General features: G+C 47.2%; 1 protein-coding gene across 7 annotated transcripts in view; it reads left to right on the forward strand.

Annotated features, from left to right (window-relative positions):
• ass1 (argininosuccinate synthase 1) overlaps window positions 1-25,885 on the forward strand; it is a 136,589-nt gene that overhangs the window by 84,198 nt on the left and 26,506 nt on the right. For all 7 annotated transcript variants that reach the window (XM_028808541.2, XM_028808542.2, XM_028808539.2 and 4 more), the window contains exon 12: window positions 22,180-22,311. In XM_028808541.2, coding sequence (XP_028664374.1) covers window positions 22,180-22,311 — 132 coding nt within the window. The remainder of the gene's footprint in view (window positions 1-22,179; window positions 22,312-25,885) is intronic.

The following is a 25,885-nucleotide window of genomic DNA, read 5'->3' on the forward strand; positions in this document are numbered from 1 at the left end:
GTCATCTCCTGGTCAATTACTCTACGTGTCCATAAACAGACCGGTGGAAAGGAGAAGGTCAGATGCGAACGTGCTTTTTTGTACCCCCCTCGCTTTTTTGTAACTGGCACATGGGCCCCCATCGTGTACGAAAAGCACCCCCCCCCCGTCTCTTTCTTTTTTACTTGTTTTCTAATCCCGATGTTATAATTAAAGCCCAGTTCCCCACCAATGGAGGGCTAAATGGAGCCTAGGATAATGTGAAGTCACGTGAGATGTTTTAACTGTGTTTTCTTCCTCTGATGCAGATTAATGTCTAATTGGCAGGGGGACCGAGAGGCGCGGAGCGGTGAGACTCATTAAAGCCGTCACTTTGCGTGGCCCACCGAGCTGCCGCCGCTGCTTGCTGTATTGATGGCAGGCGTCTCTCTCGCGCGCGCGCTCCCCCCTTTTTAAATATCAGGTGTGGAGTGGGCTTTTGCGGCTCGCCGTGATTATTGAGCACAATTGGAGCTGCGCGGAGTGTGAAATCGCTGCCTGGGACGAGCGGAGCTTTGAGCGCTCACACCTTCCTGCCTGTCAGCCCAGACCGCCCCCTCATTATCAAATTATGCCTTCTTGCCCAGGAGGTGGGACAATTAAGTGCACAAAATTGAAGACGTGGTGGAGTACATGAGGGGCTCTTTTTAATGTTTTTTTTTGGGGGGGGGGGTTACATTTCTTTCAAGGCTTAAAGATCTTAAAACCCCCACCCCTGACCCGTAATATGATGCGTTTCGATTAAATGTATCATTCAAGGAGGAAAACGATGGCATTGTCCCCTTTGTCCACTTGTTTTGAAAGGCGCTATACTGAATTCAGGTCGATCAGTTAAAGTAAGCTTCCTGATAATTTAGGCCCCCCCATGCTAAATACGGTTGGACTTTTTGCTTTATTATTTAATTTAGGATGATTTGAACGGAGCCTCCTGAATTTTGGCTGCTGTTTGCCCCCTTGTCCCCCTTTTCAAGCAAATTTCTGTATTGCCCTGAAAGGATGTTGGCTTTAGGAAACATTGTACATTGGGAAAGGTAATTTAAATATAAAAAGTCGTTTTGTAGTGGTTACAGTGAAAGGCGCTATATAGGCCGGACCACCCACTCATTTTTGTACCCAGTTATCCTGATCACAATGGTGAGGAATTTCAGAATATCCTGGGAAGCAAGGGGCATAATGCAGGAACCAAGCCTGGATGGGATGCCCACACCCAGTTGGCTTTCGACGTAGTGCTGCTAATTCAACCATTTTTATGACACGCACACATTGTGAAAGGCGCTATATAACACTAAATCTCTCACTGCTCAATGCACACATCTTCAGGGTGGTGCCGTGGCTTAGCACTCATTTATTTTACATGCCCATTTCATCCAGTTTATGGTACAATGCAGTAATCAGTCTCAGATGGGATGCCAGTCCATCACAAGGCACATTCCGCATGTGCCCACTGATGCAAAGCTCTGTAGGTTTGGAGAAACCCAAAGAAGAATCCATGTGTGAATGTGTGGCCAGGCGTGGATTTGAACCCGGGTCTGCAGAGCTGTGTGTGTACCAAGGCCCACTTTAATGCCACAGGGAGCTGGGGCCTACCCAAGTGGCACTGGGCACAGCATAAGAGCTCATCCTGATTGGGATGCCAGGCCATAACAATGCCCACTGGGCCAGGGCCATTTCGAGCTGCCAGTGTTCGTAATCTGGGCATATTTGCCAGGACATTGGGAGAGAGTGCCAACTCCACAGAGACAGTCACCAGGGCAAGATTTGAACCCAGGTCTGCAGAGCTGGAAGGCAACCAGCGAGGCGAGGTCACTAGGTGGATGGCCAGTTTTGAGATCATTGTTGTGGGGGCTTGTCGTCATTAGGGTGATACCAATTGGGGTCATGTCATCATGGAGGTTCATTATCATTTGGGATGGAGGGGGGACTTGGGGGAGCCCTCTGGGGTTGAGGTGGGGGTCACCCCTGTGTTTATTATTATTTTATGATGTGGCAGGTGGAGGATGTCCATCTTTTGGACTGGGGGCTAGGATTGGACGCTGGAGGGTTCACTGAGGTGTGGCTGTACGGGACAAGAGACAAACGTGTCTGGTTTGGGTGGTCTTTCGTAGGGGGGTGTCACTGTCATGTGCAGGGGCTTGTTTTCATTGCAGTGCTGGCTTGTCATTAAAGGTGGAGGGCTGATTATTGGGGTGGGTCATAAGGTGGGCTTGCTCTCATTGGAACTGGAGGGTACTTTTCATTGGAGTGGGTGGGGACTTTGTCATTTGGTATTATGGCAGCGAGTCTGTCACACTCTGGGGGTCTGTAGGGTGGGTTGTCTGTCTTTAGGGTCACTGTTGTGGGGGTGGGTATGGTCATTTACATTGGACTCTTTGTTATCGTGGTGATGATTATCAAAATAGGGGGGCCTGCTGTTGTTGGAGGTGGAGGGTGCTTTGTCATTTGGGGTGGTGGCATTGTCATTGGGGGGTACCTACCCTTTGGCAGTCCTTGTCATTGGGTGGGAGGGTTGTGATAATAGAAGGGGTGTTGTTGGGGGGGTGGGGGTTGATGTCACAGGGATAATAAATAATGGGGTTGCTGTCATTATATTTTTTGAGGTGGTGAGGGTATCGTCATTGGCCTGTGAGGGTCTTTGACAGGTGGTATCATGAGGGGGAACGTCAAGGTGATAGGCCATTCAGTACTTGGGTGGGAGGGCCGTCATTATGAAGGAAGTCTGTTGTCATTGGGGTGATAGACAATGGGGTTGACATTGTGGGGGCGTGGGGGGCTGTTGTCATCACTTGAAGCTCAGCAGAGGTGAACTGCAGGACTTTTCCCCCCCACTCTGACAGACTCCAAGAAGGAAACCTGTGTGGTCTCGAGCAGAGGAGACCATGTGGGGGAGATCTAATGAGGGTCTTCTCAGTCCTCAAAGGCATTGATAAAGCAGAAGCAGCAGAATTCCTCAATTTTATGGTGGACCACAAACTTGAGGACACTGTGGGATATGAAGGGGATGTGAATTTAGGACCAAAAGTTGGAGAGGGGGGGATCTTTTCTTTACTCAAAAAGTTGACGGAATCGGGAACAAACTATGGGGACACAGAGTGGAAGCAGAAATGTTGACAACCTTGAAGAGGTTTCTGGAGGAGATGGGGGGGGGGGGGGGGGGGGGGGGGTTCAGCTTAGCTATAAGCTAAAGAAACCAACTTGGTGGGCCAAATGGCCTCCTCTTGTTTGCCAGGCCCCTTATGTTCTTGTGTGACGGTCTTTGGCAGTTGGGCTGTGGCCTACCACCATGAAGGGGGTGCTGTTGTCACTGAGCTGGAGGTTCTTATCATCGGATGATAGGTAATGTGGTGGATATCATTGGGGGGGCTGTTGTCATTGGGTGGCGGTTGTCATTTGGAAAGGCCTTCAGGACTTAGGTAGGGGGTCCATCATCGTGGGGGTTCCTGTCACAAGGCTTGCTATCAGTGAGGTGGCTGTCACGGGCAGGTAATGTCATTGATGATGTCCTTTGTGACTGTGGTGCAATAGTATCTCTATAATTGGGGAGGGTGGCGCTACGTTGTATTGGACCGGCGTGTGTCATTATGAATATACTGACCAAGTGAGACCACTTAAGATGGCCGGGGCAGGTCATCAGGATGCCCCCAAATCGGCTACCCTGTAGCGACGTCGAAACCCGGTGGAGACCGCGCACTTTAATAAGCCTGTCATTTACAGACAGACACTTCCTAAAGCGCCATGTAAGCCTAGAGAAGCGCGTTTCGTCGCGGGTATCCTGATGATGTGGCCAGCAAACCGTTAAGCGGCTTACAGTGAAGTCGAACAGCTTGACGCAGGTCAGCCTCGCGTGCACTCCCAGCAGCCATGGCTAGAAGACGGCAGAAGCGCTGCCAACCGTCCTCCTTTTTAACGGAGTTTATAAAAGTTTGAAAAGGCTCGTAAAATTTGAAACCTCCATATCCTTATCATTGGTAAAAACTGAAAGCCAATCAGCAATCAGTGCGCACAGCAGAATCTCCACTTCCGTTCTAGTAGTAAACAGCGCAGAATCGGATGAGAATAGTCGATGTGTGTGTCCTGCTTGGCTTTTTCACTTCATCTGTAGTATTAGGGTGTTGTACCTTTACATTTTGCCTGAAGAAGGGGCCTGAGTTGCCTCGAAAGCTTGCATATTGTAATCTTTTTACTCACTTCATCTTTTGCATTCAGCTTTATCTTCTTGGCGAGTAGACAGTTCATTATAGATATTGTTCCTTTCGTTAATTATTTGTAATCCTAATTCACCGTAACTAAGCGAATTAATTCAAAATGAAAATTACAATTTCATGTTTTCTACGAGGGTCGTTCAAAAAGTTTCCGCACTTTTTAAAACTCATTTTATTAAGCAGTTCAAAAACAAATGACGTCACTTTTCTACATAGTCACCTTCCTTTGCGATGCATTTTTTCTCAGCGTCGTACCAACTTTTTAATGCCAATTCCTACTCCTCCCACCTTCACCGTTAAAAACGAAAATATAAAAGTGCGGAAACTTTTTGAACGTCCCTCGTAGGTGAGATCTTATTTTCGATTCTTCCTTTAGCATTTTGGTTAAACAAGAACTTTCATACCTCCAGGGACAGTCCGTCATATTTAAGTGCGAGTAAGTACTGCTTTGCTATATTTTAATGGAAAATATTGTTATTACCACCAGTTGTTCCAAAATGGATTTATAATTGTAGATGAATGAGTAAACTATTAAAGTTTCAGTTTAATTTTTAAAAAAATCACACGTTTATTCTGTAATATAAATTCAATATCTTTTTAGTTATCAGTTGATCAAGTAGTAAGCCACTTCATCAAGTAATTTAATATTTTCAGAATTCTTTCATTTACGTGAATTCAGGAATATCCATTATACCGAAAAGAAAGTGCAAGTTCACAGACCACTTGAACCACAGATATCCTCGTTTTCGATTCAATTGAGGGGCTAAAGCTCCCAAGATTCAAATTTAGTAGCGTTCTATGTAAAGATTTCTGTTCTTATTTATCCAAGAACCCAGATTTTAGCTTTTACAATCTGATTAAAATAAGCAAAAAAAAAAAAGACTAATACTAATACCGGGTGGCTGAAAATGGACGGCTCTGTCTCCCCCTAAATCAGCAGCACAATCTCGAGAGCAGTGACGCGAGTGACGTAGTGTGATTACTTTTTAAAGTAACGAGTAACCAAACGCAAGCCTTCATCTGACTGAAGTAAAACTTTCTGCGCTCTTAATTGATTATTCCTGCGCCGCCGGGTGGGAGGCATGAAGCACGCCTACTGGTATGGCGCCCCCTCTGTAGGGCTCAATCACATAGCCGAGCCGCATATAAATATAAATAAAGACGCGTCCGTTTAGTTCTCATCCACCTGTCCTCTACAGTGTGACGCGGCGGCCGGTGTTCATATAGCCAGCCATCGGGGGCTCAGGTGGAGGATGTGAGAAGGGGATTTACTTCAAGCAACATGCGGGACAAACCGTACTGACGAGACACGCCTGGCTGTGCTTGTGGTCCGTTTCAGGAAGGGTCATGTGTGGGCTATGGTGGGCACTCAGATGGCGAAAATGTCGTGCGCTCTTTGTTATGATCACTAACTGTGTCACATAGTTAGGTGCTTTATTTCTAAATAATGCGTTAATGTGACAAAAAGTAACATTCTCCACCCTGGAGGCCCCCCAGACTTGTTTTCAGTCTCTCATACATCACTTGTAAAATAAAAGGTGGGCGCTTTTGCTAAGATTTTAAGAATTTTTTGAATGTTGATTTTATTTTACGAGTGATGTATGAGATACTTATTTTTTTCTTTTTAGTACACTTTTTAACTTAATATAAGCGTGGTTTCAAAAGTTTTTTTTAATATACATATTATTTTCAGCTTTTTAGTCTTGGGTTTGTTTTAGTATTGTTTTGTAATATTTTAACATTTCTTTTAATATTTCTATCCGTTACTAGCGCCATTTATTGGTGAAATCTTTAACTATTCTTCATATGAAAATTTCATTTCTTAATTAACATGAATTATTTGATCAATTAGTGAAACTGATTATTGATTCATGTATTGTCATCGGGAGTAAGTGTAAATAATTTCAAGTCATTTGGACAATAGGAAGTGGGTTAAATATCGATTACAAGATTTGTACCAGACAGCAAACATTCAGTCAGACGGTTTTTTTCCCAACACAGGGTCACGGGGGTCTGCTAGAGCCAATCCCAGCCAGCACAGGGCGCAAAGCACGAACAAACCCTGGGCAGGGCACACACACACCAAGGACAATTTAAGATCGCCAATGCACCTAACCTGCATGTCTTTGGACCGTGGGAGGACACCGGTGCAAATCCACGCAGACACGGGGAGAACATGCAAACTCCACACAGAGAGAACCCGGGAAGTGAACCCTGGTCTCCTTACTGCGGGGCAGCAGCGCTACCTCTGTGCCACCATGCTGCCCGACAACAAACAGGTGAAGTTAAAATAAGCGTTGTAATAAAATAATAAAAAATCAGGTTACTCACCTTATCCCACACTTCATGCTTAAAAAAAAGTGCAAGAGCCCAACCGGGGACCTGGAAAAAAAAACAGTTCCTTCTGACCATCAAAACTCCTGGCGGCAACCGTCACAAGAAGGGGGGACCCACCTGCTGGGGGAAGACCGGACAGCCGAGAGTCCACCACACGTAAGAGAGAAGTTCAGGAAGAGCTCACTCACTCCAGCCTCCGTCACTCCTAAATATTACAGAAAAACACAAAAATACACAGAGCAGCTCAACAACTGCATTCACCATGAAACAAACAGCCAAAAAGTTCAAGCAGACCCCCCTTGCCCTTTGAATTCGTTTCCAGGAAAAGAATTAGGTGTTTGCCGGAGGTGGGCCATCTCGAGCCAGCAGGAGGTGGCCAAACGGCACCTCAGGGACTTTCAGACTTTGTGCAGCTTGTGAAAAAGCCCACCACCGAGTAGTAAAGCCTGCACCTTTCGGGACCCACTGTCCCCTCTTTAGGGCCAAGCAGTGTGGCCCTGCAAATCATTAAAGAACCGGAAAAGGGAAAAAATGACAAGATCAATAATGATGATGTAGCGTAAAACACTTACAACAAGGCTCGTTTATTTACAATATTTCATAATATTTACTATTTGTAGCTTTTTGTAGAGAATAGAATCAAATCGAATACAGATGACGGAAATCAGTGCCGCTCAATCCATTAGGCAGCCACCTAGGGTGCTGTCATCTGTGGGGCACCATTTATGAAAGTTGAGGAGTAAGTGCTCTGGGCAGAACCTCCAGTCACTGAACTCTGATGACACAGAGGGGGCACTGTTACCTACTGGGCACTGTTTATGAAGGTAAAAGAGGGCATGCTCCATACACCAAGGGGCGCGTGCTCCTTAAACTCCGCGGTTGTGCTACTAAAGGGCCATGAGGTCTGCACACCAAGGTGGACAAGGTCATCAAACTCTGATCATACTGAATGGGTGACATTACCCACTGGGCCTCATTTATGAAAGTTAAAGTGGGCACACTCTGTACACCAAGGGGATGTGCTCCTTAAAGTCTGCGTTTTACACACAAAGGGGTTCCGTTTGTGCCACTACAGAGCCATGCACTCCGCACACCGAGGTTGGCAAGGACCTTGAACTCTGATCATACTGAATGGGTGACATTACCCACTGGGCATCATTTATGAAAGTTAAAGTGGGCACACTCTGTACACCAAGGGGCATGTGCTCCTTAAAGTCTGCGTTTTACACACAAGGGGGTTCCATTTGTGCCACTAAAGGGGCATGCGCTCCGCACACCGAAGTTGGCAAGGACCTTGAACTCTGATCATACTGAATGGGCGATATTACCCACAGGGCATCATTTCTGAAAGTTAAAGTGGGCACACTCTGTACACCAAGGGGTATGTGCTCCTTAAAGTCTGCATTTTACACACAAAGGGGTACCATTTGTGCCACTAAAGGGCCATGCGCTCCGCACACCGAGCTGGACAAGGTCCTCGAACTCTGATCATACTGAATGGGCATCATTTAAGAAAGTTAAAGTGGGCACGCTCCATACACCAAGGGGCCTGTGCTCTTTGAAATCCAACAGTATATACACTCTGGACACCAGTGGGGGGGACGCTCCAGCTTACCCAAACTCCTGACACAAGCAAGCATGGACTAAAGTGTTAAAGGCTTAAAGAGTCTTCATTTGTGGGAAACTCTTCATTTTCAAGTGTTTCCCACCATAGCCACAAGCACAGTACATGCAATAAGCAGATATCTGCTCAGTACAGCACTTTCTCTTCTTCCTTCTTTCTCTTCTCCTCTTCCTCCACTCCTCCTCACAAGCTTCGTCCACCTCCCACCCAACTCTGGCTTGTCCATGTGAGGCAGACGGCTACTTTTATCTCCCATCTGGGATTAGTTCTGGTGCTCCATAGATGTGGTCCAAAAGTTGAGATGGAAACTCCATGAAGTGGGGCTCCCCAGTCCCTGCAGCACCCCCTGGTGGCACCCACTGAACCCAACGGGTCTGAGTTGAAGAACTCAACATCCCATGCTGCCCTGTGGGAATCCAAGTCACAGCTACAACTCAGGGGTGCTGCCATCTAGCGCTCCGGGGAGATAATGCCCTGTGCACTCTCTCTCTCTCTCTCTCTTCCCCCTGGTGATTCCATCCCGAGGGCGTCCCTTGTAACCATTTGTGCTACTGAAGGGGTGCACTCTCCAAACATTAAGGGGGACAAGGTCATCCGACTGTGATGACACCAAGGGGAGCGCACTCCTAAAAGTCTACAGTACATAAACACAGGGAGGTTGTTGGTGCTGCTTAAGGGCTTCAAGCTTCAGACACCAAGGGGGCCAAGGTTGTTAAATTCTGATGGTACTGATTGGGTGCTTTTACCCGCTGTGCGCCATTTATGAAAGTAAAAGTGGGCACACTCCATACACCGGGGGGCGCGCAGTACTCACACTCTGTAGTATACACACAAAAAGACACGTACTCCAGGCAATGAGGGGGACAAAGCACAGGTCATCAAAGTCTAATAATACCAACTACCTGCTATTGACAACGAGGGGCAACGTTCGTCCACCCCACCTAGGGCTCCAGATGGGCTTCGGCCAGCACTGCTGGAAGCCCCAAACCATTGGACTATGTAATCAGCTGTGAACAACTGAAAGAGTTCAGAACCGACAGGACGGAATACTCAAAAAGTGAAACCAAGAAAGAGCACTGCCGGTTCTTTAATGGCACTCGATGGTCCGTCACTGGGCCATGTGGTTCCTCTTGCTCAACCAAGTGCCATTTCATTCTGGGACGGGTTCTTTGAAGTTGGTCTTTTGTGCTTTCAGAAACTTGCAAATATGTAGAAAATGAACCCCTGTAATCTCTCATGTGTGGTTGGCTACCTAGAAGGACACTAACAAGATTGAGAACAACGGGCACTCGGCCTGCGTGATTGATTGGCACTTCACAAATCTGTCACCATCTGGTCGTGGTGATTTACTGTATGGAGCCGACTACAGAGCTAAACAAATAAAGGAGTCTTTCTGGAAGCTTCACATGGGTGGGTCTCTGGGGAACCTAAAATGGTTCTCCTATGTCATTGCTCTGAAGGACTGCCCTGACCCCCTGATTTTTGAAGAGCAGACCACAAAGACAACCAGGGACCCAGATGAGCAACATCAGCACACCCTGACCCGGTGGTCTCACGAAGGTTTTGGGGTCCTAATGTTTTGCACATAAAAGTAAGCACCGTGAGCTCTCAGAGTTTGTTGAATTGTTCTGTGTGATTGTGAGTGGGGCTGGCGCACCACTCAGGGTGTTTTGTATGAAGTTCATCTTCTCCCTTTTATTATCTTGAGGTTTTTGGGAGTTGATGTTTTGGTTTTATTTTGTTGAATGGAAGTGGTGGGTATTGTAGTCACCACCATCAGTCACACAAGCCCCCCACGCAACAGGACTTTAGAGCCCTCTGAAAACTCACAGCTGTGGATTGAAGTGGACGTCATCAGGGACTGCGGCTGTTACCAGTCAGGCCACTTTGAACTTTATTATGGAGGTAATTTTGATTTTTCTGGAAAATCCGATGCGTAGATTTAGAGGATTTTCTGAGTGTCACAGAACATTCCGTCTGTCTTTTATTAATCATTTCTTACCTTCCGGCACATACAGTATTTGTATTTTTGATCTTTCTTATTTCGTGTTAGTTGTAGTTGTGTATGTTGGCTCCGCCTTCTCCTAAATCTACGGGCGCCGGTTGCTAGGGGGCGGGGCTTGTGACGTGCCTGACGCGACACTTTAAATCCTGGCGCGGCGGATGTCTCTTCAGCCGATGTTAGGGATGACCCTTGTTGTGCGGTTTCTGTCGTCTTTTGCTGCCCCCTTTTTGACTTCTTGTCCGGTTGGCGACATGAACCTTGACTTTGGGGTCTTTTTTTCCTTCTGTCTCCCGGGCTGATTCTTTCATTACAGCGCTTCACACTGGCAGCAGTGCTGCGCGTTGATGTCATGATGAGGGGCTGCTGTCGCTGGAAGTGTAGGGTGCATGTCATTATACTTTTTTTTGTCATTTAGGGTGGGGACATTGTCACTAGGGTATGGCTTCAGGCAAGGGAAAGGGGGTCGGATTTAAGGTCACTGCCCCCTCCGATTTGTTACAGGTGCAGGCAGTGGGATTGATGTCACGATGGGTTTCCACTAGCGAGGTGGGGGTGCAGGGACGGTGGGGTTCAAAAGGTTCCTGTTCTCGTCTGAATGCGTCAGTAGGACGGGGTGGCCGGCGGCCCCCACTTTCTTCTCCCGGCATGGCTAAGTGGTCAGGTCCATTTCGTTTTGAAGAGCCGTTTTGTCAGCAGGCTTTGCAAATTGCTGAAAGGAGGTAATGGACGGCGCGCCTGCTGTACGACAACAGTCTGCGGCTTGACGGTGGCAGGTACAAATTGGAAAATGTGCGTCGAAATTTTCTCTGAGTGCTCAACAGATTAGAGCTTTTCTCTCGCTCCTTCCCTCTCTATAGACTCCGCATGACAGGAATTCTTTTCATCGCGCCGATTGAAATACAAGCCAAAGAAAAGAGCGCCGAAAGGAAGTTTCATATACGCCTCATTATTTTTAGAGAGAAGCCAAAGAGTCAGACGGGAAGCTGACAGCTCCCACTGTCACACGCACGTACGGGGCTGTCAGGCCGTCACAGAAGAGCTGGCGTCCCAACAATGGCAAATGATCCTCGGGCGGGCGGATTGGCGCTCTCTTAGCTCTAGCCAGCCGCTGGCCTTTTGCACGGTGTTGTGTGCCATCCCCAGCCCCCCGAGTTGCCAGCGCCGGATGAAGGTAGTGGGGGCGCCACAATTAGAGACCTCTCTGGAGCCGTCGCCAGCAGGGCTTGCTGGTTTTGAATGTCAGATTTGTGGAAGGCGACGGGTTCAACTCCCAGTCGCTGGTTTATAAAGATGTCATCGTTGAGCAGCTTCAGTCGCCTTTGTCCCGTTTCTGAATAAACTGTAAGTGCCGACGGGAGTGGAATTTGGTATCCCAGGCGCTATAAAGCCTAGAAATTACTAACTGGGGCGGAATAAAGTGCAGGTGGGGTCACTAAATTAATTCCCCCTAGTGTTTGAAGAAACCATAGCCTGTGGTGGTCCCTGGTGCAAATGGGGAATTTGTATAACATTTGGCAATGGTGTGGATGTATGTTGCAGACGTACGCACATCCAGATTATTTTTTATTATTAGAAGAGAATAAAAGAAATGAAACAAAGAAGACTAAGTCAGTACCCTTTTCTTCCCCCAGAGGGAGCCTGCTTCAGTCCATTCCTTCCTAGCAGCAAGCAACCAAATAACTGGATTTGGAAATACATAATGACATTGCATGACATCCCACCGCTGGCACCACGTGTGGCACCCACCAAGTTGTTTCACACTCTCTGTGCTGATGTGACATGGAAGAAGATGGGAAACTGAGCGATTTATCACCGGTGACTCCATCCCGGTATAAGGTGGCTAATGCTGCATTCACAAGCCATGGGTGATCTATCACAGCCAGGGTCTCGGGTTCAAACGTCTCTTTTATGTCTGTTCAGTTTAATGTTAATAATATTCATTATTTAGTTTCCTTATTGCTATGTGTCTTTGCCTATGTGTCATGTGTATTGTGTGTGGTCCCCCAAGAGGTGGGGCTACCTGCCCATCACCTGCCAGTCGTCCCCCCCCCCCCCAAAAAAAGGCTGAGGGAAAGGCCACAGTCCTTTGTGGTTCATTGAATGCACTGAATCCTTGGGATTTCTGTGCCTTCTGTGAAGGTTTGCCGTTTTGACCTCTGTGCTTTTTTTTTTTGACCATTTTTGTAATTTCAGTATTGTGATTTGTTTACCTTGGATTGCCTTTGTTGGTTTAAGCAACTTCCTGGTGGTCCTCAGAGCCTATTTCTGTGCCTCAGAAAATGTTTGTAAAAATAAATCTTTTCATTCATGAAGATTCTACGTTTGCCTCTTTCATTCCTAGCCAGGGTTTTTATGTTCTTTCCCCCTCTAGTGGACTTTTTGAGGTATTTCTTTGGGATTTATTGTGCTAACCAACCCCAGGTTTTCCTAGTCCTGATGTCTCCTATTCCCACTTTGTAGCATTCACGTGAATATCCAGTTGTGTTTTTGGGAGAAGCGCGAGGTCACTGTTGTTGATTTGTGCCTTGGTCTGCGCCAAAAGCGTTTAAAGAGAAGCTTCATTTTTGTTTGAATGTGAAGAGCAAAATAAACACATTGGAAGTGCATCATATCACTCGAAATACAATTCAGCCACCAAAACATGTCTGCCTGACCTGTTTATTTTATTAACTTTATATCATTAGCTGAAGTCAAAGGTCAGGACTGGCATGGCGGCACAGTGGTAGTCCTACAGTAAGGAGATGCTCCCTGTGTGTCTGTGAGTGTGTGTGTTCTCCTGGTGCTCCAGTTTGCTGCCAAAGTCCAGTGACGTGCAGGTGGAACACTTAATTGGCCCTATTGTGTGCATGTGTGTGAGTGTATGTGTGCGTTTGTGTGTGTGTGTGCGCACGGGGGTGTGCATGTGCATGTGTGTGTGTGCATGGATGTGTTGTGTGTGTACTTGTATGCACGGTTGTGTGCATTTTGGCATGTGTGTGTGTGTGGGTGCGTGTGTTTGTTTTTGTGTGTGTGTCTGTTAACCCCTGCCAAGCATCATCTCCAAACAAAAAGCAGCTCAAGCAGATGGACATTATTAGAGTCTGCATGTGAGTTTGGAGAAGCCAGTAGAATCTGAACCTTTAGCCTTGGGATTGGTGGCCTTAGGCCTTCCATTGCACTGATGGATTTAGCCCATCATTGTATGCACCGTGTAGCCAAAGTTAAATGTTTGTGTGAATCTGCTTCATTCCAAGGCAGAAAAAAAAAAAAAACAGGCGGCATCCCACTGCTGCCTCCAAGTTGTTGACTGTGATGGTGTGTCCGTCTTGAATCTGCTTGGTTGAAGGGGAAACTGTGAGCACTGAGGATTACTGCAGCAAAAGCTGAAGGAAAATCACGTATTGAGGAGAATGACATGCAGTTAAGGTGAGTTGGCCTGTGTGTGTGTGTGTGTGTCTGTGTGTGTGTGTGTGCTCATCCTGTGATGGACTGGCATTCTGTCCCACTGTTGTTCCTGATGATGGCTGGTCGGCTCCAGCTGTCCTGTTAGCCTGTAGATCTAGAAGATGGTTGGGTGGGTGGGTGAGTGGGTAGGTGGGTAGATGGGTGGTCAGAGGTCAGCATTACTTCACCATTCAGGTGAAGCTTTGTTCTCTCAGACTTGGGTGTTATTGTGAAGCTTTGCCCGGGTTTATCCTTCCTGTATGTGAATGCAACACAAGCAGCTGGCCTGGTAAACCAAAGCACAGACGGTGAAATCCCTCATCACCTACACAAGGTGGGACTGCGGGGAGCTCTTTAGCATGGCAGGGGTGGCAGAAGCTCTTCCAGCTGACTGCCTTACATGGGGACAACAGAAATTAAAGATGAAATGCGGCTGGGCAGACTGCGCTTAGGCTTGTGCTGGGGTCTGCCTGTAAATTGGGCTTGGGGTGGCTGCATCACTGGCTGAGCAGATGGACTCAGCTGATGACGTCTCACTGCATCTCACTTACCTGCACAAGGTGCACTAAGGGGCTCTACAGTAGGGGGAATTATTTACACCTCACCAGCCTTTGAGGGGGAGTGAAAGGAAATATAAATTAAGAAAAACTTAGTGTAAGGGGGTCTGTCATAGATTAATAACATCACCTGCCTCTAGGGGAAGCCTACTTTAGTCCATTTCTTCCTCAATTAATTAAAAAAAATTAATTAAAAAAAAAAGGGCGGGTTCGGTTACTACCTTCATCTGCCTATAGGGGGAGCTGCTTCAGTGGCTAAGCAACAGGACTCACCCAATGAAATCTCACTGCACCTCATCGAGCAGCTCGACGTGGAGTCAGCGATCCTGTCGAAGGTCAGGCGTTACCAGTTACAATTCTGAAAACACTTAATTATAAAGTAAGTTTGTTTTCCTTTGTCCCTGTTTTTGTGACTGGCTTTAGAACTCCTTAGCCTCATTTTTAGGCCTGAGCCCATTTGAGTTTGGACCAGGCTGCCCCGGAGTGAGGCCTGTTTTTAGTTCTGCTTGCCTGGCTCTGCTCCTTGTGTCCATTTTGAAGCTGCATAGGGAATGAGACGCAGTTAAGGTTAGGGGTAGGCATACGATGAACCTTATTTCAATGGTGCAAAAAAATAAATAAAAGTTAAAGTAAGAATTTCAAGTCAAAGTTCAACAGCCCCAGCCGCTTTACACAAAGGCCCAGACATGTCACCGCCTCACGGTAGAAGCTCCGCCTCCTGTCTTCTCTGGCCCATTAATGGAAAGGTGAACAACTGAGGACTGCAGGGGACTGTAGAAAAAGTACTGGTGACAGCACCCCCTTCTCGGCCCTGACGGTGTCCCCTAAGTGTTTGTGTCTGTCAAGACCTGACACCCCATTTGTGACTTTTTTGTGTTGCTTGATTGACAATAACCTGATGAAATGCCACCCCCCTGTGGAACTGGGCAGAGGGGTAGTCTATAGCAGGCATTATATAAGCCATTCCAGCTGACTGACTGTCTCAGAGAGTTAAAATAAATTAAAAAAAAGAAATAAGGACAAAGAGTGCCTGTGCCTGCCTCTAGGGGGCGCCACCTGCCTCACTCTACTCAAGTGGCAAAGATGGCACACTCATCTGATGAAATGTCACTGCAAAAGTCAAAAAGTAATTAAAATCTCAAAATACGTGAAATAAACCCCTCCAGGGTCCCACAGCAGACCACCAGGAGCCACGGTAACCCCAAAAATCTCACAGCCACTCTACAGAAACTGTAAAACGAAGCGGGCTTAGCAAGGCAGCCATGACCAGTGTGCTAGTAAGCCAGGACAGGAAATCAAATGACGTCCATCTCTGGGGGTAGCATCAGGAAATGGGACCAGTGGCACCAGTGCCAGGTTTGTGGACTGGCTGGCCAGCAGCAGCAGCAATGACGTTCATGTGCCCCGTTTAACCCCCCCCCCCCCCCCCCCAGCATTCAGGGGGCCGTGTCAGCAGCCAGCTGTGTACAGTTGTTGATTTCTAGAAGGAAAAAAAAAAGAAAAAGAAGAAGAAATCAAGCGAACGTCGGTCTACAGCAAAGCCACCCTGTGAGGACTCACATTAAAATTCACGTTTAATAAAGGCAAATTTAATAAATGCGTTTCCTACCTGTTCCATTATACAGCCCCCGCAGAGCATGCGAGCTGCGATAAAAAGGCAAGTACTTCAGATGAGTCAAGCGACTAAGCGAGCAATTAAAGAAAAATATACACTCCGTCTGCTCTTCACCTTTATTTTTAGACAGAGCCTGCCGAAGCTTTAGAACTGGCAAGCCGGGAAAGTCATGGCTACCCCCTATAAGCCCCCTCAAATGGACGTTGGTCTCTTTCTACCCCTCATGTGGTTGGCTTGTGTCTTTTATGGAGTCTTTGGATCATCAGGTTTTTGTGTGTGATGGAGACAAGCTGGACACTGCGCCCAGTGGGCTGTGCTTTGGTGCTTTCCACGTTGGGGTCCGCCCCAGGGGAGCAAGCTGGGGTCCCCCCACATGTGCACATGTTCACCAGCCCTAGAGGTTGCTGCTCAAGGAGACGCATCACTGCACACAAGTTACTGACGTGACCATCATCAGGTAGCCACGTGGATGGGGAGGGCAGTTTGGAGGGTTAAGGGGGCTTTAGTTGCCCAAGGGGAGTTGAATTTTAGGGTCATTTTCCCTCCTTCTCCGAGGTTTGCTCCCAAAGCGCTTACCATGAAAAGGGCAGCCGAGAGTTTTGATTTTAAAGTTGCCTTCTCCTAGATGGGGGGCCAGCCAAGTCCCACCTGCCCACTTGTGATGAGTAGCAGGGCGTAATTCCCTGACCTGACCAAAAGGGTCTCGCTTCACTTGTGACAGATGAAAGGACCCAAAAGCTGCACAAGCAACGGCAGTTTCTGCAAAGCTCAAGACCACTTGGAATGACAAGAACGTCACTGGCTCTAAAGCAAAAGTGACGCAAACACTTGTAACGTCTGTCCTTCTCTGTGCTTGTGAAACATGGACCCTGGCTGCAGACCTCCTAAAAACAACCAAAGCCCTTGAGATGAGATGTTATCGTGAGGGCCTACATGGCTCCTGCAAGGTCCATATCACCAATGACGATGTACGCAGGACAAATTCAAGGGGACAGTGGGCCGAGCGTAGACCTACTGTCAATTATAAAGAAGATGAAGAAGCACAGCACTAGAACATCCGACCTCACAAAAAACATCTTGGGGGGCACCGCACCAGCACGAAGGAAAACAGGCAGGCAGAGGAAGAGGTGGGAAGACAACATCAAAGAGTGGCATCCATAAAGTGACCCTAAGTTAAGGAACTGAAGATGATGATGTCGATGATGATGATGTGTTTGTAATGAAGAGGAAGCCCCAAGAGTTCACCCAGGCCCAGAGCAGTTGGTGGGTCTGCTTAACTTTTCAAGAATTTTTCATGCGTCTTTACTTATCAAACAAGAGATGGAGTCCACCATTTAGACAGTTACCAGCAAACCTGCTAGGTGGTGCTGGAGAGCAACAGGAACAAATGAGGGGAGTGACTGACTGAGGCCTGGTGACCAACTTACTGTCTGTCTGTTCATCTATCTATTTTATAGTGCCTTCCACATCTATCTATCTATCTATCTATCTATCTATCTATCTATCTATCTATCTATCTATCTATCTATCTATCTATCTATCTATCTATCTATCTATCTATCAGATCTCTACTACAGGCTGCTCCTTCTATGTCCACACTATATAGCGTCTTGTCTGTCCCTGTGATTTTTTTCCTTTTCCCACTGCCACCTTTATCTCACTCTTCACTCTCCAGACCCTCACTGTCCAAGCTTATCTCACAGTTAGCCCCTTTCTGCTGACAGGTGGTCCTCTCCCTTGATGGGCTGTCCCCCTGTACATGTCGCTGGGTTCCCCAGAATGAGCTCCAAGGCTTTCCTCCTGTGCAGGAGACAATAGCTGAGCTGCAGGATGACTCCTCCTGAGTTTTTGGGACATTGTGACCCCCTTACTTGCCTCAAGTCCATTTTCTGACTGACGATGACCTCAAGTGGTCATCCATGTCTCGCTCTCGCTCTTGCGCTAGTGTCCCACACCCTTAGCAGGAAATGTGCCCGCCTTTGGTCTTGCAGATGCCCTCTGCAGGGCTGCCCCTTGATCCACGGGTGTAGGTCTTCCTGCTGCCAGCCCCCATTCACACTCCTAACCTGTGCCCCGCTGCCACCTCACATTCACTGCCCAACTTCATAATTACTAGCCATTGGCTGTCAGCTCGGGGCAGCAACTGCAGTTGGTAGAGGTGCCCCAGATGAGATGCTGATTGGCATAGGTTCAGGTTTTTGTTGACTCAAGTGCAGGGCAGCTGCAGCACGAGTGACTTGAGTTCCACACAATGGGCCGGAGGACAGTCACAAATCGAGGGAAGGCTCCATGTGATCCTCGATTCTTTAGCGCAGCACGAGCCTACATCACCCGCTATGCCCTCCAAATTGCCAGTTTCTTGAACCAATACACAATCCCCTGGATTTATGCCAGACAGGGACTCAGTGCCAGGTTCTGGGTGACAAACAGCCAGCCAGTCACTCACCACTTTGCCCTGACAGCCACTGTGCCCTCTTTTTGCTCTTTATATTTATGCATTTTGTTTGGTGTCCAGTGTTTCCACAGGAGACTGCGGAGGCCGTAAGGGGATGCCAGGATGTAGTCACCAGGCTTTAGCAGGGCACCCTGTCAGCAAACTGTTGGTCCTAGTGAAGTTTTGGCCATTTTAATTATCTTAGTATATTTAGGTCTAAGGAAAGATGGCACTGCAGTAGGCCAGGGTAGGCAGCAGGTATCCATGTGGCATCAAAGCATGAGGCTGATACACTGTGTGGTTCAGCGGCATGGCTGTATAGCAGGCATGACCCGTTGGTGGGCTGTGGGAGGGGACCTTATGTGAGTAGGCGTGGTTTCATTGTCATAGGGCGTGGTTTAATGGACAGCTTCCAAAAGTTCTTAGGACTGATGGGCAGCATGTTGGCACTGCAGTGACCACAGTACTCAGAATGTGGCACAGAAAAGGGCATTGTAATTGGCATTTTTAGCTGCTTTGTGGCATAAAAGGTACTTTAAGTGGGCAAGAAGGTGGAACTGTACTGTAGCTGGCATGCTGAGAGGCATGTTGACATAGCATGGCAGTGCTCAGAACACTGGCATGAAACACAGGACAGTGGGCAACAAGTTGGCAATGTACCATATTTGGCATGTTGAGAGGCATGTTGGAATAGCAAAGAGGTGCTCACACTATTCAGAAGAGTGGCATGAAAATTAAGACAGTGAACAACAAGGTGGCAGTGTGCCATAGTTGGCATGTTGGCATACCACAGCATTGTTGTTCACAGCGATCAAAAGAATGACATGAAAATTAACAATAACAAGGTGGCAATGCAGTTGGCCTTTTTGGCAGCATGGTGGCATGTCAGTGAGCAACTTGTTCAGAGCAGTGGCATGAAAATTAGTGGGCAGCAAGGTGGAATGGCAAATGGCAATCACACTGTAGAACTATTTCAATTTCAATTCAGGGGCAAAACTAGGGCACTGGGGGTCAGTAGAGAAGCATTAAAGTTAAAATAGTGGGCAGCAACCTGGTAATGTAGATTGCATATTGGATAGGGCTGTGGCATAGCAGTGCCCACAGTGTTCAGAATAGTGGAATGACAATTAATACAGTGGGCACCACAGTGGCAGTGAAGTTATAGTTTAGTTATAATGACAGAATTCAACAAAGCACCAAGAAAGATGGACAGTAAGGTGGCATTACACATGTTATGATAAGTGTGCTCAGTAGGGTAGCAGAAATTGAAGGACAGTGGGCAACAAGGGTGATTCCTGGCACGTTAATAGACCCAGCAGTCTGAAGTCTGACATGAAAATGTTTACAGTGCACAACATGATGGCATTTTAGGTGGCATTTGTACTAGCATATTAATAAGCGTATTGGTCAGGAAGCAGCAAGGTGGTATTTTAGCTGGCATTTGTGGCAGCATGTAAGTAAACCCAGCAGTTAAGAGATTACCATGCAAATCAGTACAGTGAGTGGAAGGGTGGCATTATGGTTGGCATGTTGACTAACATAGTAGCACTGAAGTGAGTGCAACACTACATTCAACAGGGCTCTGTAAATGAAGGCACAGGAGTCTAAAAGAGGGCACTGAAGTTAGGACATTCATAAACATGGTGGTCACTCTGGTGGCATTAAAGTTCACCCAGCAGGTAGAATGGTGACACTTCTTTTGGCAAGCATTTAGTGTGGAGGCAGAATATTCCTACAGTGGGTAATAAGGGAAGATGTTGGTGGGATGTTTAGTATTGCGGAAATAAACCCAGTGGTGTGAAGGGTGGCATGAAAATGAATATAGTAGGCAGCAAGTTGCCATTATTGTTGGAATAATAATAAACATGAAGCCTAGTAAGTCATCAGTGGGTGGCACAATGCCAGTGTCCTTTAAGGCCTACAGGGATGCCTAGTGCTGACCCAGTTTGGGGCACCTGTCCTGACGTGGGCAGAACTTGGTGGCCTGTGGACTTCATTAAGGGGGGCTGCCTTGGCGTGTTCCCCTCCAAACACCACCCTTCTAACTCCTCAAAACTGGTTTACTATTTTTGTTTAGCATATCACTGTGCCAAGTTTTTGCCCATCCTGGTGCATTTCTAAATGTGGAGCGTCAAGGCCGATGTGGTCATTTGGGTTGGGACTGACCCGGGCGCCCTGTGGTTTACGTACTTGACCACTAGGGGACACACTGGAGAAAGTAAAGACCCCGGGGGCCATCACCCAGCTGCCCAGCTCCAGATGGGTGCCATCTGCATTAGCATTGAGATGATGCCATTATCCTTGTACATGGTTCATTGGATGCTGGTGGCAAGCGGGCCAGCAATGCCCACATGAAACAGACTGGCATCTGCTTCAGACATTCCTAGTTTTCCAGCTCCTGGAGTGCCACAAACAGCACGGAACAAAAACTGGGGAAAAATGGTGGAGGGGCTTTAAGCCTTCAATCTAAGGAGATCGGCAAATGCCATCTGTGCCATGAGTTCATGCTGTCAGGTGCCAGTCTGGTCAGACTTTCAAATGCCCGGCATTTTGCAGGTGACTTAAAGCCCAAAGTGGGGGCTCCTCTCACCTTGGTGGGCAGAAGGGGGGGGGTGGGGGCTGGGGGGTGCCGTCAGAGTGCCACAGACAGCTAAATGACAGCTTCATTTTCACTGCTGATTTTTTGTCTTTCCGTACCCCCCCTCCCCCCATCCTCACAGCGGTGGCCTAATTGCAGGGTCTTTCAGGCACCAGGCCTGCAGGCCCGTGGCATTCGGAGCGCGAGCGGCCCAACCCTGTCATTTAGCCGCTCGGAGTGCTGCTCAGCGGCGGGGAATCCGAAAATTTTCTCCGCAGGCCGCAGAGTGGACTCGTCTGAGCCTCAGCATGAAAATAATGACACGAGCCTCTTAAGAGCAGAAGGAAGAAATTGGGGGGGGGGGGGGGGGGGGGGGGGGGGGGGGGGGGGGGGGGGCTGCATGTGAGAGGGTGGGCCGGATTCAGGGGCTGTGCACCATACCCCTGTGGACACGCTGAGCGGCAGGAAGGTACAGTAATGCTGTGGGCATCAGGGTGTCATTTTCAGGCTGTGCAGCATGCAAGTAACCACAGTGGTCAGTAAGAGGTTAACACAGCGGGCATTGTAGTGGGTATGCCAAGTGTCAACAAGAAAACAAACAGAGATGGCATTCTAGACGTCAGAGTCCAAGGCACGCTGATGATCACAACTGTTAGTAGGGCATCAAATTGGCATTGTAGTTAGTATGGTGAGGAACATAATGGTAAGTGCACTGGTCAGCAAGAAAATGAATACAGCGGGCATCAAGGTGGCATTATACTTAGCATGCCAAATGGCAGAATGTTGATTAAAGTGGTCAGAGTGGGCATCAGGGTGGTATTCCAGTTGCCAGGAAAAATTGCATGGTGATTATCACAGCAGTCAATAATTATCTAAATACTTTGGGCATCAAGCTGGCATTCTAGTTTATTGTTAAAAACACAATGATAAATATGTTGGTCAGTATGAAAAATAATACAGTGGGCATCAAGCTGGCACTGTAATTAGTATACCAAATGAACAGAGTGGGCAACAAGGTGGCTTTGTAGTCTGCATGCTGGACAGAATGGCAGTAATGACAGTAGTTAGTAGGGTGGCATTACAGTTGGGAGGTCATGTGGTATAATAGGCATCATGTTTGCACTGGAATTGTGGTTGTTAGCTTGAACTGTAACCACAATATTCAGGAAGAATGTGGACATCAGTGTGACGTTGCCAGTGTCAGGTTCAATCACAGTGATCAGTAAGTAGATGAATACAGTGGGCACTCAGGTGGCACTGTCCCAGCAGAATGTCCTTACAGTGGGCAGTAAGCTGGATACGCATCCCTGGCGTATTGCACAGTCTTTATGTTAGGGTCTCTGGCGCATCACTTACATCTTTGTCACTTTGTTGATTTCTCTTTCCCAGGTATATACGAGACACCAGGTGGCACCATTCTGCGGCAGGCCCACTTGGACATTGAGGCCTTCACGCTGGACCGTGAAGTCAGGAAGATCAAGCAGAGCCTGGCAGTGCAATTCTCAGAGCAGATCTACAACGGTATGTCTTTTTTTGTAGCTTGCACACAGTTTCCTGTCCTGATCCGGGATGATGCAGGGTGGGCATTCTGTACATTTGGGGGTCCCCCAGTACCATCAGGCTTCATCTCTTGTGCCAGTCACCAAACCCCTGGGGTAGCAATGTCCAGTCCATTGGATGGACGTGAGCCACAAGGCCTGGCATTGTCCAAAGGTGCATCTGCCTTGGCTTTGAGGTGAATGTCCAGCACCAGTGCCATTAAGAGTTCAGCAGCCGGTTGGTGGCTCATGGCACAGCCTACTTTATGGTGCCCATGTGTGCCCAGATTGTGACATCCACCCTGATTCCCAATTACTCCTGTCCCACCTTTCTCAGTTTTGTCAATAGGCAAATGAGCACCCACTAATTACATCAAAGATGAAAATTCATGCCAGTGGGCAAAGAGGAGGTGCCAAGCTACTGGCACCCAGGGGGATGTTTTGAAGCAGACATCAGACCCAAGATGTGTCCTGACAGTTCATCCAGGCATTTTCTAAATCCGCTTCATCTCAATGTAGGGTTACAAAGGAGGGCATATACCTGGGCAGGAAATGGGCACAAAGCTGGAAGGCAGTCCATCATAGGGCACACAGCCATAAAGTGCTATTGAAGAGTGGTCTCCAGCTAACCAGCAGTAACTGGCACACATTTAACTGAGTTGGCCGCAGGAGCAGAGGGGACACACGAGTGTGAATCGTCGACCTCTGTTTGCTCCAAGACTTGGGTCTGCTTCTGGTCTGCATGGTGAGGCTCGTTGGTGCCAGTGTATCTGCTTCTGGTGCCCATCGTGGACTTCTGTGGCTCCCAAGATTGTAGTCTGCTTCTGGTTTACATGGTGAGGCTCTGTGCTTCCAGTACATCTGCTTCTGGTGGCCATCGTGGACTTCTACACCTTGAAGACTGAGGTCTTGTTCTTGTTTCCATGGTGACGCTCTGAACTCTCATACGTTTCATTCCAGTGCTCATTGTGCTGCTCAGTGCCTGGAAGTCTTGATTCTCGTGTTGATGGACATCGTGAAGTTGTGTTGCTCTGAGACTTTGGATTGGTTATGTTGCGTATTTTAAACTTCTACACCTCCAGGACTGAGGTCTTGTTCTGGTTTCCATGGTGACGTTCAGTGCTGCCACACGTTTTGTACCGATGGCCATTGTGCTGCTGTCAGTGACTGTCATGACTCAATTCTGGTCTCGGTGGACATCGTGAACTTCTGTGGATTTGGTTCTGGAAAATATTGTGAGCTTCTTTATCTCCGACATGGGGGTCTAGTTGTGGTTTACATTGTAAGGCCATGTGGGCCCAAGACTGGCCTCTGGTTCTAATGACACCAAGACTCCATGATGGCTCATTTTGTAAGGTTCCACACGTGTTGTTCTGGTGCTCATTGTGCTGCTCAGTGGCTCTTAAGACTCGATTCCAATTTTGGTGGAAATCCTGAACTTCTGCTGCTCCAAGACTTGAGTTTGGTTCAGAAGAACTCCCAGGGCTTCTAGACTGAGGTCTGATTCTTGTTTACATTGTGAGGTTCTGTGGTTGAAACAGTTGGGTCTGTTTCTGAAAAACACGGCGAACGTCTACAGGTCCGAGATGGGGAGGGGAGTCTGGCTGTGGTTTAAATGGTGACACTCTGTGGTCTCAACACCAAGACTCGGTTCCTGTAAGTCGTGTTAAGTCCCAGAACTCTTACAACACTCGATTCTTGTTCTGGTGGACATTGTAGACGTTTGTGACTCGGAGACTGTGGTCTGGTTCTGGCTTACACAGCGAGGGTCTGCAGCTCCAATTCTCAGGTCTGGTCCTGGTGACCCCTCCACTTGACTCTGTTGTTTGTTTGTGAAGCTCAGTTCTGCTCTGTAAAGTTCTACAACTCCAAGATTCAGTTCTGGTTGTAGCAGATTTGTGAAGTTCTGCGACACTTGGGTCAGACTCTCAGAGTGGTGGAATGCGTGGCAGGAGTGACCCCCGCTGGTCTTATTCAGTGCACATACAGTGAAGTTCGCTGGTGACCAGATGAATGCTCCTTACTCTGTCTTGTCATGGTGCGGTGAGCCTCACGTCACTAGACGTCCCCCAAGTCATCACCTCACTGGCTTGAGGTCCCCTGTCCACCGCTCTTGGTTGTGTTGTTCATGCTGGTCACACCACGTGCGATGGCAGAGCAGCATCCTGCTTTGTGTCCCTGGCCATTGTTTTTCGCCTCCGCCAGCTAATGTGATCTTTATCTACTAAGATCCAACATTACAAATGGCTGACCTTAGTCTTATATAGTGTCTTTCTCAGGGAGAAACTTGTGCCAGCATTCTACATGAGTAAAAAAGTGCCAGTCCTCAGAAGAATCAGAAGAAGGGTGGCATAGGTGCTGAATGGAAATCAAACAAAACCCACATTACTGTATATAGTGCCTTTCCTACTGGACTTCGGGGGTACATTTACATTTTACCATTCCTGTTTTAACATGAAAGTGTCCATGAAAGGCCCTTTGGTCTCCTAAAGGTTCAGGTCAAGTTCAGCATCGGAAAATTTGAACCTTGGCCACTGGATGTGTGAGACTGCAGCACTAACCGCTGCGCCACTCTGAAATGAATACGAGCCTTGGATTAGCAGAGCAACAGTTAGAATTTTATTGTTCAAGAGGAAGCAAACCAAGCTATCGAGAAATTAAACTAACTCAACAGAGTTCACAGAATAATGAACCAATCTACCTTATATAGCACCTTTCTTACTGAGCCTTATCTCAAGACTTACTGTGATCAGCATAGAATAGAAGCAGAGTAACTGAGGCAGTCAGTCAGACGTTTTCCAATCTGAACAGGGTCACGGGGGTCTGCTGGAGCCCACCCAGGTGGCATGGAGTGCAAGGCAGGAACAAACCCTGGACAGGGTGCCTAGTAACTGAGTGATGTTATATAGCGCCTGTCTCATTAAGCCCCTTCTTAAAGCCCCTCATGACATGTGTCAAAATTTTACTGTTCATAGGATTTCAAATTAAGCTGTCAAACACATAAAAAAATAATTCAATAGGAGCAACAGAGCCAACAGAATAATGAACTAATATATCTTATATAGCGTCTTTCTTAGTTAGCCTTATTGCAGGGCATGTATGGGGTAAGTTAAAATTTAAATACAATAGGATCCTAACTGGGCTATTATATGCATACAAATAAATGTAATATAATAGGAGCAATAGAACTAACAGAATAATGAATTCATATATCTTATATAGCGCCTTTCTTCATTAGTCTTATCTCACCATATATGGTAATTCAAAATTTTATGATTGGAAAGGAGCTAAACTAAGTGATCATATGCATAGAAATTAATTGAATAAAATAAGAATAACAGAGCTAACAAAATAATATAACGGCCTATCTTATATAGCACCTAAGATTATAGATTAAGATTATATGCATAGAATTAAATTGAATACAAAAGGAATAACAGAATTAACTGAATAATAAACACATCTACAGTTGTGGGCAAAAGTTTTGAGAATGACCCAAATGTTGGTTTTCACAAAGTTTGCTGCTTGAGTGTTTTTAGATCTTTTTGTCAGGTGTT

This window comes from Erpetoichthys calabaricus, chromosome 9 (assembly GCF_900747795.2).
Source record: "Erpetoichthys calabaricus chromosome 9, fErpCal1.3, whole genome shotgun sequence".
In the NCBI taxonomy this organism is placed as follows: Eukaryota; Metazoa; Chordata; class Cladistia; order Polypteriformes; family Polypteridae; genus Erpetoichthys; species Erpetoichthys calabaricus.